The sequence below is a fragment of the Podarcis erhardii genome (genome assembly GCF_964252035.2).
Source record: "Podarcis erhardii genome assembly, chromosome: 3".
NCBI lineage: Eukaryota > Metazoa > Chordata > Lepidosauria > Squamata > Lacertidae > Podarcis > Podarcis erhardii.
Genome location: NC_138507.1, coordinates 19,342,480 through 19,358,117, shown reverse-complemented (window position 1 = coordinate 19,358,117; position 15,638 = coordinate 19,342,480). Strand labels below are relative to the sequence as shown.

The following is a 15,638-nucleotide window of genomic DNA, read 5'->3' as shown; positions in this document are numbered from 1 at the left end:
TCTCTGCCTTCATAAGAATGAAGCTCTTCCCTCAAAATCCTATCCTGGCCAGAAAACAGGAATCTCTTACCCAGTCCTTTTTTTCCTATAAAAAAAGTGTTTAGGGGTACTCTCATTTTCCTATTCATATTGAAATATTGCCACTCAATGAGGCCAAACTTAGATTCACAAAATGTTTTGCATACCCCTGCGTCCCCCCAGGAAAAAAGCACTGCTTATCACAGTCCTCCATTCGCCAGAAGCGGTTTAGTCATGCTGGCCACATGACCTGGAAAAGCTGTCTGCGGACAAATGCCGGTACCCTCGGCCTGAGAACAGAGATGAGCACCGCACCCCATAGTTGAATTCAACTGTACTTAACCATCCAGGGATCCTTTACCTTTACCTTACCCTACACCTAGAACCACTAAGCTTCTCCTCTTGGTGTGTGAAAACTCAATAGGTTACTGTGCGCACGTTTAGGATAATGGTTTAATTTTCTGAAATGGGGATGTTTACTCAGGTTAAATTACTGTGTACTTTTATCATGGGTTTTTTTTCTCTGGCAGTAGCTCTCATGTGATTGGCTGACTTTGAGTTACATGACAGAGGCATTCCATTCTGTTGTGACTGTTATTCTAGTAGCTGTCGTTTTTACCTGTCTTTCTGCTTCTCTCTCTGTGTGTGAGGGAGAATGGCTGCTGAGGCAAACTTCTCGGGATACTGCTGAGGACAGTTTGTGCTAATGTGATCTGTCTGAAGTGAAAGAGAAAGAGGAAGATCCCTCAATATCAATAAATAAATAAAATAAAAGTTAATAGGGAGAAACCTGTGCAGGAGCTCTCTGCAAGGAACAAAGTGAATAAGCACAAGATTGCAAATATGTTCTTTTCAGTTATATGTTTATGAAAGTTCTTTTTGAATATAGAGAGTCTGGACATTGTACAGTGGTACCTCGGGTTGCATACGCTTCAGGTTACATATGCTTCAGGTTACAGACTCCACTAACCCAGAAATATGACCTCGGGTTAAGAACTTTGCTTCAGGATGAGAACAGAAATCGTGCAGCAGCGGCGTAGCGGCAGCAGGAGGCCCCATTAGCTAAAGTGGTGCTTCAGGTTAAGAACAGTTTCCAGTTAAGAACAGACCTCCAGAACGAATTAAGTTCTTAACCCGAGGTACCACTGTATAGTCTTTAGAAAGAAGTTATCAATCACTTAGAAGAGCTATTTAGCTTCCTAGCTGTAAGCTACTCTGTTACTTTACATATCAACAAATACACACAGACACACACACACACACACACACAGAGGAAAAACTGCCAGGCTCTGTCTAGTTGATGCTCTATTATTTTATTTATTGTTTAGGTCACCTGATAGGACAATATCCTTTGTTAGTAGCTTACAAACATATAATGGACAAAACACAAATCCAATAAGAAACACAGTGTGAAACAGCATATGAAGCACAGCTTCAAACAATGCAATACAATAAAGGCAGAGAACTCTATAAAGTGCTTTCCTGGCATCACCTCTTGATTTTATAAAAATAAAAGATCCACTTGGCAACCCCTCATTTGCACATTATTCAGAGCATGGCGATAGAATTCTGGATTGCACTGCTTCAGCCTGCAGATTTGTAGCAGGGTGAGTCATATCTTTGAATGCTGCCTCATGTTAAGAGCGCAGAGAGAAAGGTTTTGAGTAGCTGGGAGCAGTTTGCTAAGGAAACATTCCTAAAGATGAACCTTCCTAAAGATGAATATTTTTTAGACAATGAGCATTTATAGAGTGGCAAAGGTAAAAGTTCTTCCTTTTTCAATCTAGCACCCTTTTCTTGTTTTTTTAAATGTATTTTTATTTTGTACTTTTCAAGTTTATACATTTCACGAATTTTATACATTTCACGAATTTTACAATCATTTGGACATTTCAAAACTTGACTTCCTTCCCCCTCTTTCTCTGGTTCCTTAAATTTGTTTTTAGTATCTTCTGCATATCCAAATTAACTTAATTTGCTCATTTATTTATCTTTAAATATATACTCTTATGAAACTGCAGATTATTACAATAACCCTGCCAATGTTTTTATCTGTTTATAATATATCTGTAAATATTCAATAAACCATTTCCATTCTTTTATATATATAAAAATTGTTATCTTGATTTCTTATTCTTCCGGTATGCATATTCCGTAAGTTTTTGTATCTACCCCTTTCTGGTTAATGTGTAGATCAACTCCTATTTACCAGCATAGCAAAAAGATTTGAGTCTGTTCCCATTTATTAAGCTAGGCGAATCAATATTTAATTTACATAATGTAATGCTAAATTCATGGCCTAAACTAGGAAAATACTAGGGTTGTTTTTTTAAAAAGTTTTTATTTATTTATTTTTTAAAAAACCACTCTAGGTATAATAGGAAAATATATAATATTCCTCCAGGCAATTGAGCACTGTCATGCAGAAACAATGCTTTCATCAATTCAGTTTTTTTCTGTACTTTTCACTGTTCCAGCAGTCCCTTCAGCACATGACTTCTGACTTCAAAGACAAGGATTAGTAGGTCTGGTCAAAATTCTTCCCAGCAGTGTGTTTTGATATATCAGCCAAAGGGTTATAAGACTGTCACAGCAGAAAATCTATGCAACCAGCCTCTTTGGCCCCCATAAAGGGAGGCAAGATTCTTGAGTTGTATTCTACCCAGAAAGTATATTGACTCAGTTAAAGAACCACTAGAGCTTTGTCATTAATTCAGGTGACTGAAAGGAATATATCAGTGACTTCAAATCATGTTACGGTCTCCTCACAGAGGACTCAGTTACATTAGTTCCCTTCCCAAATTCATTTTGTTGTTTTTATTTGACTGTAACCATCTTGGCATCTCTACAGTGGTACCTCAGGTTAAGTACTTAATTCGTTCCAGAGGTCCGCTCTTAACCTGAAACTGTTCTTAACCTGAGGCACCACTTTAGCTAATGGGGCCTCCTGCTGCTGCCGTGCCACCAGAGCACAATTTCTGTTCTTATCCTGAAGCAAAGTTCTTAACCTGAAGCAATATTTCTGGGTTAGCGGAGTCTGTAACCTGAAGCGTATGTAACCTGATGTGTATGTAACCTGAGGTACCACTTTAATCCTCTTTGTCCCAATGTGTTCCTCCGTGCCTTTGCAAAACCCCAAACATGGCTACACAATTAATCTTATGCCTTTGTTCTTCTCCGCCACCAGCTTACGTCTTCTTGGCTTGCTCCTCAGCCCTCATTTGCTCATTTCTGATGTTTTGAAGTTCCCAGGACATTTCCCAACACTCTGCAACTTCACCCTCCTACACACCTGCCTACCTTCTCTGCTGTAGCTAATGCGTCTCCCGGCTGTTCTCCTGGGACCATATGTTTAGCAAAGAGCAGAAATGCTGCCACCATAGCCTTGGCATAAGCCTAAGCTACCCACAGGCACTCGTGTCATGCCAGTTTGCAGAAGAAGACTCACACGAAGAAGCTTTTCAGAGTGACAGATGCATGTGTGTAGGTAGTGGCAGGAGTTAGGCCAAAATTTGTACAAAAGTGTGAAATGGGAGCTGTTACGAACACCCTCTATGGACGTCAACCTCATCAATTCCCGTTTACAGATTCAAGAACAGCCGGCATATGCTTAGAAAGTTTCTTTTCTATTATTTACAAATGGTACGTTTCTATGTTAAGATCTGCATCTTCCCCAGCAGAAAACTATCATGCCGTTAAATACGAAACCTCCTCTTGATTTCTATGTGCTTTTAACTGTACTGTACAGTTGTACCTCGGGTTACAGACGCTTCAGGTTACAGACATTTCAGGTTACAGACTCCGCTAACTCAGAAGTAGTACCTCGGGTTAAGAACTTTGCTTCAGGATGAGAACAGAAATTGTGTGGTGGCGGCGCGGCGGCAGCAGCATGCCCCATTAGCTAAAGTGGTACCTCAGGTTAAGAACAGTTTCAGGTTAAGAACGGACTTCCGGAACGAATTAAGTTCTTAACTCAAGGTAAAGGTAAAGGGACCCCTGACCATTAGGTCCAGTCGTGACCGACTCTGGGGTTGCGGCGCTCATCTCGCTTTATTGGCCGAGGGAGCCGGCGTACAGCTTCCGGGTCATGTGGCCAGCATGATGAAGCCACTTCTGGTGAACCAGAGCAGTGCACGGAAACGCCATTTACCTTCCCGCTGGAGCGGTACCTATTTATCTACTTGCACTTTGACGTGCTTTTGAACTGCTAGGTTGGCAGGAGCAGGGACCGAGCAATGGGAGCTCATCCCGTTGCGGGGATTCGAACCGCTGACCTTCTGATCGGCAAGTCCTAGGCTCTGTGGTTTAACCCACAGCGCCACCTGCGTCCCTAACCACTGTATTAAATATCAGTGACTATAGTGGATGGGGGAAAATGTGTGTGTGTGTGTGTGTGTGTGTGTATGCATGTATGCATACGCACACCCAAAAACACACACCACAATTTACAAAGCTTGTTTCAGAACCATCCAGGTCACTCTCCAGTTTTGGAAACAGTGGTAGCTTGTGGTGGTTTCCCAAATGTTCAGACCGACAGTTCAGACCAGATATACAGACTTTGCCATGAGTCTCTCAAAGCAGGCATGTGACTATTGAATCAGTCCACATTCTTTTCAGTTGGGGCAACCTCCAGAAACAGCTGAAAATGCATAGTAAATTTTCTTAAGAAGGTGGGATGGTACTTGTAGTGAATCAGGGGAAAATAAAAGATGACCCCACTGAAAATGAATAGGATGACGTAAAGGAACTCCATTTGGGGCTGGTCAATGATGGGTGCCAACACAAGGTATATAGACGCCATCAGAAAAACTACTGGTATGATGATTGGTACCTGTGTAAAAAGATTTTTAATAAAAAAATTATAGTCATATCTTTTAGAAGGACCCCCTCAGGTAACACATTTTTTTTTTAATCGCAGGTTGTAGTCCAACAAAATCTGGAGGGCCATTTTTCTCTTTAATCAAGAACATAGTGTGTTTAAGCCGTCTTCTTTTTAAAGTCTCACCTTGTAAGATCTTGGCAATTCTGGTTTCTTAATCTTTAAGTACAGGAGACCAGCGACAGTTATCCCGTAAAAAAGCCAAGCTGTAAAACTGTGCAGAAATAATGTTAGTAGCATTTACTCTAGACTTGAGCCTTTCTGGCATTGTAGGGCTCCAATGCAGTTTAGCCCCAGTCCGTATGGCCAACAGTCAGAGTCAAGTGAGGTTGTAGTCCAGTAACACTAACACACACACACACACACACACACACACACACACACACACTTTTATTTCCTTCTCTCATGCACACGGCTTAAATGGGTGAGAGTGATCTAACCAGTCAATCATTGCTTTCTACATCTTTCAAAGATCTCATCAGGCAGTCTGTTCCATGTAATGTAGGAATTGAGTCTTTGGAACATGCTCACATTATATCTCTGACAGGCCCTGCCTCTGCTATCTTTTTTGCTATCCTTTGAAGACCGTCCTTTTCCCACAAGGCTTTTCAGAGGAGATTTTTTGAAATTGTTTTCACTTTCACTTTTCTTCTTTTTACTGGTGTTGCTTTTATGGTTGTACTGCATTGGCATGCTTAATGAAATTAATGAATGGCTAAAAAGTTGCTATCCATTCTTTCATTGCTTTTAAAACAAAAGGGGGGGAGAGAAGGCTGTGGAAGCAAAAATAGAATTAATATGATACTGAGAAACCCATGGAGTGATGAGAATACTAAACATACATACCTGAAAAGATTCACAATCTGACTGAAGCTTCCGGCTATAACCATAATTATCGACACAGCAGAAGTGAATATTAGAGCAGGAGAAGGTGTAAGGTAACTTACATGAGCCATGGATAGAATGTCTGGCTGAAAATGAAGGCACAAAGTACAAGACAATCATCAACACGTTGGAAATGTCATTTTTTTTCTCCTTCACTTCAGCGGAGCTTTCTCCAAAGATCAAACACAAAACTCTGATTAGGAAAAGAGCAGTAAACGTGGCTGTTGAACTTAGAGAAATAAACAGAAATTGCCACCAGATGATTTCTGTTGCTATACGTTTGTTTCATTTTGAATGTCACTGTTTTACCCAACAGCCTGTAAAGTCAGGCCTAATATAAAAAAATCCTGGTTCTCCGGAAACTTAACTTGAATGGGAGCCCATTGAATCATAGAATCATAGAGTTGGAAGAGATCCCAAAGGCCATCTAGTCAGATCAGAAGAGAAACCACATCAAGGCACCAGGGATGTCATATGCGTGCACAAGAAAACCACAATGTTATATTTTATTTTGCTTTAGTATTTATTGGAAATCTCCTAGAGTGGCTGGTGCATTCAGTCAGATGGGGGGTATTACTGCTGCTGCTACTACTACTACTAGACTATTGGCACAGGTTGTCTACCACAGTGATAATTCTCTTACAAAAGAGAAAATATGTGAGCAATCACATAAAAAGGGAAGGAAAATCAGAGTATGTTCCTCACCTCATAAATGTCTCGTATTTTTAGCCTTTTATATAGGTCCCTTCCCCGCAAAAAAGAATTGCAACTGCTGCCCTAGCTGGTTATAGGCAGCCACATTAGTCCACAGAATATTGTCATGACCCAGGAGTCCAGCGACTATCAAGGCAGAGGCTCCAGCTAAATACAGTGGTACCTCTGGTTAAGATCTTACTTCGTTCCGGAGGTCCGCTCTTAACCTGTTCTTAACCTGAGGCACCACTTTAGCTAATGGGGCCTCCTGCTGCTGCCGCGCCGCCATTGTGCGATTTCTGTTCTCAGCCTGAAGTAAAGTTCTTAACCCAAGAAGAAGAGGAAGAGTTTGGATTTGATATCCCGCCTTTCACTCCCCTTTCAGGAGTCTCAAAGTGGCTAACATTCTCCTTTCCCTTCCTCCCCCACAACAAACACTCTGTGAGGTGAGTGGGGCTGAGAGACTTCAAAGAAGTGTGACTGGCCCAAGGTCACCCGGCAGCTGCATGTGGAGGAGCGGAGACGCGAACCCGGTTCCCCAGATTACGAGACTACCGCTCTTAACCACTACACCACACTGGCTCTACAGAAGGTACTACTTCTGGGTTAGCGGAGTCTGTAACCTGAAGCGTTTGTAACCCAAAGCATTTGTAACCCAAGGTACCACTGTAGTAAGACCAGGTGCAGGGCTTTGAACCTGCCTGAGCCCGAGGCTGACAAACATGAGCAATCAGAAGAACCTCCTATTTTTGCAGGGCAGAGCCTGGATCCTTACAGGCACCTTTGCCTGAGCCTATGGACCATAATGCCTCCCCACAGAATCTCACCAGTCCAGCGAAACAGAAAGTACACCACACAGGAGGCTAGAGAATGGAAGAGGAGTGCCCATCTTTAGGCCAGACGGTTGCCCCTTTAAGAATATAAAATTAGTCACAAGAGGGCAAAGCCTGGAGGCAGACGTTTAAAAGGGCTCACGTCTGTTCACTCTGAGCTCTCCATGGTGCTGCTACTCCTGACCTGCCTTCTCTGTAGGGTCTGGCATCAGACCACAACATTACACAGAAGAGTCAAACATACATGTAATAGTAAGAGATGGGTTTCGCTTGGCTTGCGTTGCAATGGATGTAAGAGACTAAACCATTGTTTCACACACACACAGGAATATCAGTGGGTTCACAGCTCTTACCATGTGGCCTTCTCTTGCTGCAATATAACACATGCGGCCTCCGCTGAAGAACGTTCCGTTCGCTGATCCAAACGAAGACATTGCAACGGACAATGACATCAGCCAGACCCAGCTACCGAGGACCTTGTTCCTAAAAAGGGGGATGGAGAAGGGATTATGACAGTATGACTAAGAAGGGAAAGCAGCAGCCTTATTTTGTTAAACGACACACTCAACTAATGTGGCAGTAGGTATTACTGGAAAGGCAAGTCAGTAGGAGTGGAGGCAATTTTAATGTAAAGCTTCCTAGTTTGCACTTCCTGGAAGAATCAGCAAATAAAAACACAGATAGCCTTCAAGATCTGCACATCCTTGCATTTCACAATGCAATTTTGCAAACAAATAATGTGTACAAAATGCATATATTAGGATATGATGAGAATGAAAATGCACATATTAGTGCAAAATTCATAAATAATGAGTCTTCTCTTTGGAGACCTGTCTGGTCCAGCTCCAATTAAGAACCTTAAGGAGGAAGACAGAGGCCTTGGAGGTTGTCTGTCATTAGCAGCACCAAGATGACAGCCTTCAAATAATAATAATAAATTTTTATTTGTACCCTGTTCTCCCCGGCTGTAGCCGGGCTCAGGGTGGCTAACATCATAAAACTAACTCAGGCACATAACTCACCTGATCTGTCTCCCTTGATGAAGTTAGATGCATTTTATTCTGCTGAAATTATGGTTATGAGTTTTCATCTACGCCTATAAATTAGCAAAGACAAATTATGTGCAAATCTTGCGTCCTCTTTTGTTTTCTCTTTGGGTGACAAGTTTCCTCTCTTTTTGATAATGTGTAAACGGTCACAAGAGGGACACAGGTGGCGCTGTGGGTTAAACCACAGAGCCTAGGACTTGCTGATCAGAAGGTAGGCAGTTCGAATCCCCATGACGGGCTGAGCTCCCATTGATTGGTCCCTGCTCCTGCCAACCTAGCAGTTCGAAAGCACGTCAAAGTGCAAGTAGATAAATGGGTACCGCTCCAGCGGGAAGGTAAACGGCGTTTCCGTACGCTGCTCTGGTTCGCCAGAAGCGGCTAAGTCATGCTGGCCAGATGACCCGGAAGCTGTACGCCGGCTCCCTCGGCCAATAAAGCGAGATGAACACTGCAACCCCAGAGTCGGCCGCGACTGGACCTAATGGTCCCTTTACCTTTAAGTGGTCACCCTAATCTGATCTAGGAGATACCCAGTTCTGTTGAATGCACCATTTAGTTCTTCTACCCCCTTGTTGCCTTCTCCCTGGAATGACAAGGTTAATCAGGCAGAAGAGGCTGTAAGACTTTAAAGGGGTGGGGCAGAGAACTGTAACAGAGAAGAACGGTAACAAATAACTTGTTAATCTGGAGTAATAGGGAAGGCGGTGCATGGAAAAGTTGTCTTGACACAGTGAAATGAGCTTTGTCACTTGTCTCAGTATATATTCATCATGTGAATGGGTATTAACATAAACTCTATAAAAAGATGCATCATAAGCATTATGCGGGGCAAGTTTGATAATGCGCAGACTGAACACCAGTTCAGGCTTGAACATTTCTGAGATGATCCCTATATATAGGCAAACTGATGCTTTGCAATTGACTATTTCACTTCTTTTGTCTTTGCAGAACAATAGCGTCTCATGCACACTCAGACCTCAGGCTTATGTAAAAACCCAACACCTTCACTGCCCACTTTGTGCAGCAGGGATCATCTCCAGGAAAACTCGTAAAACACACACAAAAGATCATCTTCAGGGTGACGCAGGATGCTTTGCTGCTTTTTTCCAGACAGCAGCAGCTAAAGGTGTGTGTGTGTGTGTGTGTGTGTGTGTGTGTGTGTACACATGCATACTAACACAGGCATGTAATAACTGATGCAACTTGGTTGTGCAAACTTATTTTATTTCGACTGACTGAAAGTTCAGGGAAACCTGAAAGCCTGAAATAGCCTTAACTATTGCTTGTATCCAACCAAGTCATCCTGTTAGCACAAGGACTTCTGCCTGTGGAACAGGACTTCCTCTCCCTCTCACCCCTAAGTATTGTGACACCCCCCCAAAAAAATCTGTTCTGTGTCTCCCCCCATCTTCTGGAGAAGCTTTAGGGGAAGCAGAGGGAAATGGGGGAGAACAAGGAGAGGGAATTCTATTTCACAGGTGTAATTCCTTGCAGTAAAGGGATGACTCTTGCACCCATGTCTGCATTTCTTCCAGGATTCTATACTAGAGAGTAGATACTTGACACACTTGGGAAAAATACTATTTCCTGATTAGTTGCAACAATGTGGGGTGATGTGCAGTGGTAACAGAAAAGCCACTTTCATTCAGCCTGCAGCTGAACGTCGATTTGCAGGAACTGCAGAATGAATAACATTGGGTTGCTTTGGGTGAACATGTAGGTAAGTCTTCAGAGCTCTGGAGCGTCACTCACCCCCACGTAATGGCCACAGCACCTGAAGACAGAAGTTTGGCAGGAGTCATGGCTGCAAAATAGCTCACATTTACCAGCAAATAGAAGCAGGTAACTAGAGGAATAGCAATCATCATGGCCCTTGGAAGGTTCACCTGGAGAAAGAGTAAAGAAAAGCAAACAAGGACTGATATGCGCCTCTATATTTGATCTTTTTTACTGAACACACACACACACAGAGAGAGAGAGAGAGAGAGAGAGAGAGTGAGAGTGTTAGAGTTGTTTCCCCCAAAGGCCCCCAAACAAAGAGCTGTATCCAACAAGTTTTAAACTCAGAGTAAACCCACTGAAATTAGGGAGCATCAGTAAGTTGTGTTAATTTAAATGGGTCCACTCTGAGCTTGGTAGGCATTTGATACAAGCCAGGAGATTGCGGGATCCAGGGAACTAAGAAGCATATACAAACTACTGATGATAGAAAGCTTCCAACAGTTCAGTCCTTTCTAAACTGCTCATTTTCACTAGTTGGAGGTCATACTTTTATAATGTTAGAGAGAGATAGGTAGACTGCATAATTAAGGCTGCAGTCCCATATACACTTACCTGGGAGTAAGTCTTAATGCATTCAGTTGGACTTACTTTTGAGCAGACATGCCTAAGCACACTTAAAGGTAAAGGGTAAAGGGACCCCTGACCATTAGGTCCGACTCTGGGGTTACGCGCTCATTTCGCTCTATAGGCCGAGGGAGCCGACGTTTGTCTGCAGACAGCTTCCGGGTCATGTGGCCAGCATGACTAAGCTGCTTCTGGTGAACCAGAGCAGCGCACGGAAATGCCATTTACCTTCCTGCCAGAGCGGTACCTATTTGTCTACTTGCACTTTGACGTGCTTTCGAACTGCTAGGTTGACAGGAGCACGGACCGAGCAACAGGAGCTCACCCTGTCACGGGGATTCAAACCGCCGACCTTCTGATCGGCAAGTCCTAGGCTCTGTGGTTTAACCCACAGCGCCACCCGCGTCCCTAAAACACACTGATTCCTGGATTGTCCGCAGGCCAGATTTAGAAGGCGATTGGGCCAGATCCAGCCCTTGGGCCTTAGTTTGCCTACCCTTGGTCTAGGCCAGCCCCCTGCAATGCAAGAATCTTTCACCCAATGTGGGGCTCAAACCCACGACTCTGAGATTAAGAGTCTCATGCTCTACCAACTGAGCTAGCACTGCAGCTGATAGGCACACTTACATTTATGTAAATCTCATTGACGACAGGAGGACTTACTTCTAGCAGTCAATTCTGGGAACTGTAGGTCTGTGAAGGGAATAGGGATCTCCCAGGAACTCTCAGCACCCTTCTCAAGCCACAGTTCCCATGATTATCTGGGGAAAGCACAACTGTTTGAAGTAGTATCATACTGGTTTAAAGGTACAGTGCAGATGCACCCACTTGGCTTAAAATCTAAACCAGTTAAGAGCTCAGGATAATTCAAAAGCTTGCTCACTGTTTTGGGACATTTTTATTGTATTGTCCAATTTTGGATTTGTAGGACTAGTATCTGTTTTCCTGAACGGATCATAGTTATTTCCTCACTCCTCCACTCTCTCCTTTAGTGCAAATGCATCTGCATCATCACTTACTTAGCTGATGGTATAATCTGCACATCTTTAGAAAATGAATAGTGAAAGCTGACACTGATTGACTAAAAACTAGGCATTCTATAACCTTAGACTTTGCTTGCTATTTAAGCTATAAGTGGTAAAAAGTATCAATGTTCAGTTTGCACACGTATCAGAGCTGTAAGGTGCACTTTACAAGTTTGAACTTCAAATCTCAGCTGAGACCTTGGATTGTTGACCCCTGCTATTGTACACCATTTGGAAAGCCGCAATGCATAGATTCACGATTTGTGAACTGAGAATTTTTGTTCCGATATTTGTATGCCTTGCGACTGAGTGCTGCCATCTCATGTCATAAATGCAAAATTTCAGGAACCCCATAGTTTGCCAACCATTTTTCTCATTTAAGGAGGCTCCCATCGCATCTCTCTAAACAGCAAAAACAAGATAACAAGGGAGCAAAGTTATCAGCCCAGGGCTGAAAGTAAACAATTTGCAATGTTTGAAAATGATGGCATGTAAAACAAATTAGAGCTGTAGTCAGCTCTGTGTGAACAGAATTCCACTCCTGCAGATTCGCTGTCTTCTCCCTACATGACTCCAATATTTGCTCATCTTCCCCAACCCTCTGGAGCTGATTTTTGTGGGTACATGGAACTGTAGGGAAAAAGAGAGGAGTGGAAAGTTGCCCGGCAAAAGCGGAAGTCTGCTGCGCATGTCGAATAATACAACCCAGAAATAACCACTCATGAGAATGTGCTCAGCACAGAGATACGCAAGTGATGCATTACAAATTAAAGCCATCAAGGTAACATAACTGAATCAAATGCTACCACACTTGTCTGAAAACAAGTATAGTAATCTATAACTCAGAGAATCCACCCAGGTAAGTGAGAATTCCGACTGAATTGAATGGATAAAAGAGTTTTAGCTAGAGTAACGTCACACTTTATTTCTACAGGCACATTGGGTGTCAGTGAAATTTCAAATACAGTATGCCAGAGTACAACATTATGCAAGATTAAAAAGGTAAAGGGACCCCTGACCATTAAGTCGAATCGTGGCCGACTCTGGGGTTGTGGCGCTCATCTCGCTTTATTGGTTGAGGGAGCTGGCGTACAGCTTCCGGGTCATGTGGCCAGCATGACTAAGCTGCTTCTGGCGAACCAGAGCAGCACACAGAAACAGCATTTACCTTCCCGCTGGAGTGGTACCTATTTATCTACTTGCACTTTGACGTGCTTTCCAACTGCTAGGTTGGCAGGAGCAGGGACTGAGCAACAGGAGCTCACCCCGTCGCGGAGATTCGAACCACCGACCTTCTGATCGGCAAGTCCTAGGCTCTGTGGTTTAATGCAAGATTACTGGTGAGCATTTTGCTATGTGTATGTGTAGAAACCCACTGCCTAAGATGCTTTTCTAGCCTAGGTATGCATGGCTCTTATATATGCATAATTTCACAACAATCGGTATATATACTAGAACTGTGCACCTTCCGTGGTCCAGATCCCAATCTGGCACTCTGGAAGCAGCCTGATTCAGTCAGAAGGTTGTCCATTTTGTGTCTGGTCTGTGTCTGAATCCTGATTTGGAAAAATGAAGCACCATTCCTCCCCCTTGTCTTCAAGATTATAGAGAAATTTTTTTAATGGCTCTCTTTCTCTCATTGTTGTGTTGTGTTGGGATGCAACTCTAAAGCAATCACACCCAATCTCTTGATATAAAAAATAAGAAGGCTAAGTTTATTACAGGAAATACATGCTTAGATAGTAAAGGGTTTCTAGATAAGTTGGAGATGCAAAGGGACATGCCTGCTCCTTGATCTGGCTTCATAAGGGCTAGTTACTTGCTGTTTTGTTTTGTTTTAAAAATGAAGCCAGGCCCACAAATAGGCCAACCAGCTATCGACTGGCATGTCCAGAATGCAAGCAAAACTCAGACACGTGGGCTATATGGCAACTCTAGGTGTGAAATCTGCCAATCTAAGTACAGTCATACCTCGGGTTTCAGACGCTTCAGGTTGCGGTTTTTTGGGTTACGGACCCGCCAGAACCCGGAAGTACCAGAACTGGTTACTTCCGGGTTTCGGTGGTCACACATGCGCAGAAGCGCCGAATCGCAACCCACGCATGCACAGACACGGCGTGGCGCTGCGGGTTGCGACGGCTGCAGGTTGCGAACGTGCCTCCTGCATGGATCACACTCGCAACCTGAGTGTCCACTGTACAAATACACACATACACACAATATAAAATATAAACAATTCAGTGTTCTATGTCTATCTATCTATCACCTATCTATCTATCTATCTATCTATCTATCTATCTATCTATCTATCCATCCATCATCATCTATCAATCAATCAATCAATCAATCATCTGTCTATCTATCTATCTATCTCTCTCTCTATCTATCTATCTATTATCTATCTATCTGTCTATCTATCCATCCATCCATCCATCCATCAACTGTCATCAATCAATCAATCAATCATCTGTCTATCTATCTGTCTATCTATCTATCTATCTATCTATCTATCTATCTATCTATCTATCATCAATTATCTATTCTCCACTCACCTCCGGCTTCTTAATCTCCTCAGTCACATAATTCAGGTTGTTCCATCCATCGAAAGACCAAAGCCCTTGATAGAACGCAATCCCGATAACCCCGGCTTCCAACCTTGTGTTTTGAAAGGCATTCTGGAAACGATGTGTTTCCCCCTGAACGAGCAGCACCACGCCTCCCACCACGATGACCAGCAACGCCAACAGCTTGGCCACCGTGAAGACGTTCATGACAGAGGTGGCCAGCCTGACGCTGAGGCAGTTGATGAGAGTTAAAAGCAGGATGCAGGCCACAGCTGCGCATTTGACCGCTACCTGGGGCGAAGGGCACCCAGGATGAAAGGCGGCCACAGTGTATTCAGCAAAGCTCAGGGAGATGGCCGCCACGCCGGCGGGTCTCACGACAATGACAGAGGTAAAGGCAAAGAGGAAAGCGGGGAGGGAGCCAAAGGTCCGCAAGATGTAGATATATTCGCCTCCCGACTCTTTAATTAAAGTTCCCAGTTCAGCATAGGACAGGGCCCCAAAAGTGGACAATATGCCACAGGATGCCCAGATGATGAGGCTGCCGGCCAGGCTGCCTATGTTACGCAGCACCCACTCTGGGGACATGAAAATCCCCGAACCGATCATAGTGCCAGCAATTAATGACACTGCGCTGGCCAGCCCAATCTCTCGCTTCAGTTTCAACATCTCCGTGGCTGTGCTCGGCTGAGCGCTGGCTGGACCTGGTCGGCTTGGTCTTCCCTTTCCCATGATGGAACTAGTAGAATTTGCTTCTTGAGAATCAGCATGTGACAGCAGTGAAATAATAAAAAGAGAGCTTTCCCTTCTAAGTTAATGATTATATGCAGCCAGCAAAAGAAAGAAAGAAAGTGTCCTGCCATGTGTGACTCTGGCAATTGAGTTCCTTGAAGTATTTCCTCGTATTGGCTTGTTTTAAGAATTGCTGAGAATTACAAGGAGGCGGGAGACAAGAGCGTTTGTTTCGTTTTGACACAGGCCCTGCTGATGTCTTCATCTTGAGACCTATCGTGCAAGCAAAAAAAAAAAAAGCAAGAGGATTTCTCTCTCTCTCTTTTGGGTCTCACAGGCTGGTGAGTTTTGTGCTTCCTGCTTCTGGTGAGATTGGCGACAGATAAGCTGCCACCTTCCCTGTACTTTATTCTTTGTGACTGATTAATAAAAGCCATTTGAGGATAGTTCACAGCCAGCTCTGTCGTTGGTTGTGTTCACTACACACCATACATCAAAGCACATTGCTTCCTGCAAAGAATTCTGGGAAGGGGAGTTTATCCCTTGCAGTGCTAGAGTTCCCAGCACCCTTAAGAAATGGCAGTTCTCAGGTGGCTTTGAGGCAGGGGTCAGCA

General features: G+C 43.5%; 1 protein-coding gene and 2 long non-coding RNA genes across 3 annotated transcripts; 2 read left to right on the top strand and 1 right to left on the bottom strand.

Moving 5' to 3' along the window:
• Positions 1-241: 241 nt before the first annotated feature.
• On the top strand, positions 242-3,736 carry LOC309339393. The gene is made up of 2 exons (XR_014155292.1): positions 242-1,675; positions 1,706-3,736. It is a non-coding gene; the product is annotated as an uncharacterized lncRNA (long non-coding RNA).
• Positions 3,737-4,465: 729 nt separating this feature from the next.
• LOC309339176 (b(0,+)-type amino acid transporter 1-like) lies at positions 4,466-15,239 on the bottom strand. Its single transcript, XM_081857204.1, has 6 exons — positions 14,281-15,239; positions 10,110-10,243; positions 7,662-7,791; positions 5,744-5,868; positions 5,024-5,111; positions 4,466-4,849 (listed from the first exon to the last, which is right to left on the bottom strand). Exons 1-6 carry the CDS (start codon positions 15,022-15,024, stop codon positions 4,616-4,618), a joined length of 1,455 nt encoding a protein of 484 aa, XP_081713330.1. The 5' UTR covers positions 15,025-15,239; the 3' UTR covers positions 4,466-4,615.
• LOC309339515 lies at positions 14,568-15,481 on the top strand. The gene is made up of 2 exons (XR_014155433.1): positions 14,568-14,683; positions 15,271-15,481. It is a non-coding gene; the product is annotated as an uncharacterized lncRNA (long non-coding RNA).
• Positions 15,482-15,638: the final 157 nt, after the last annotated feature.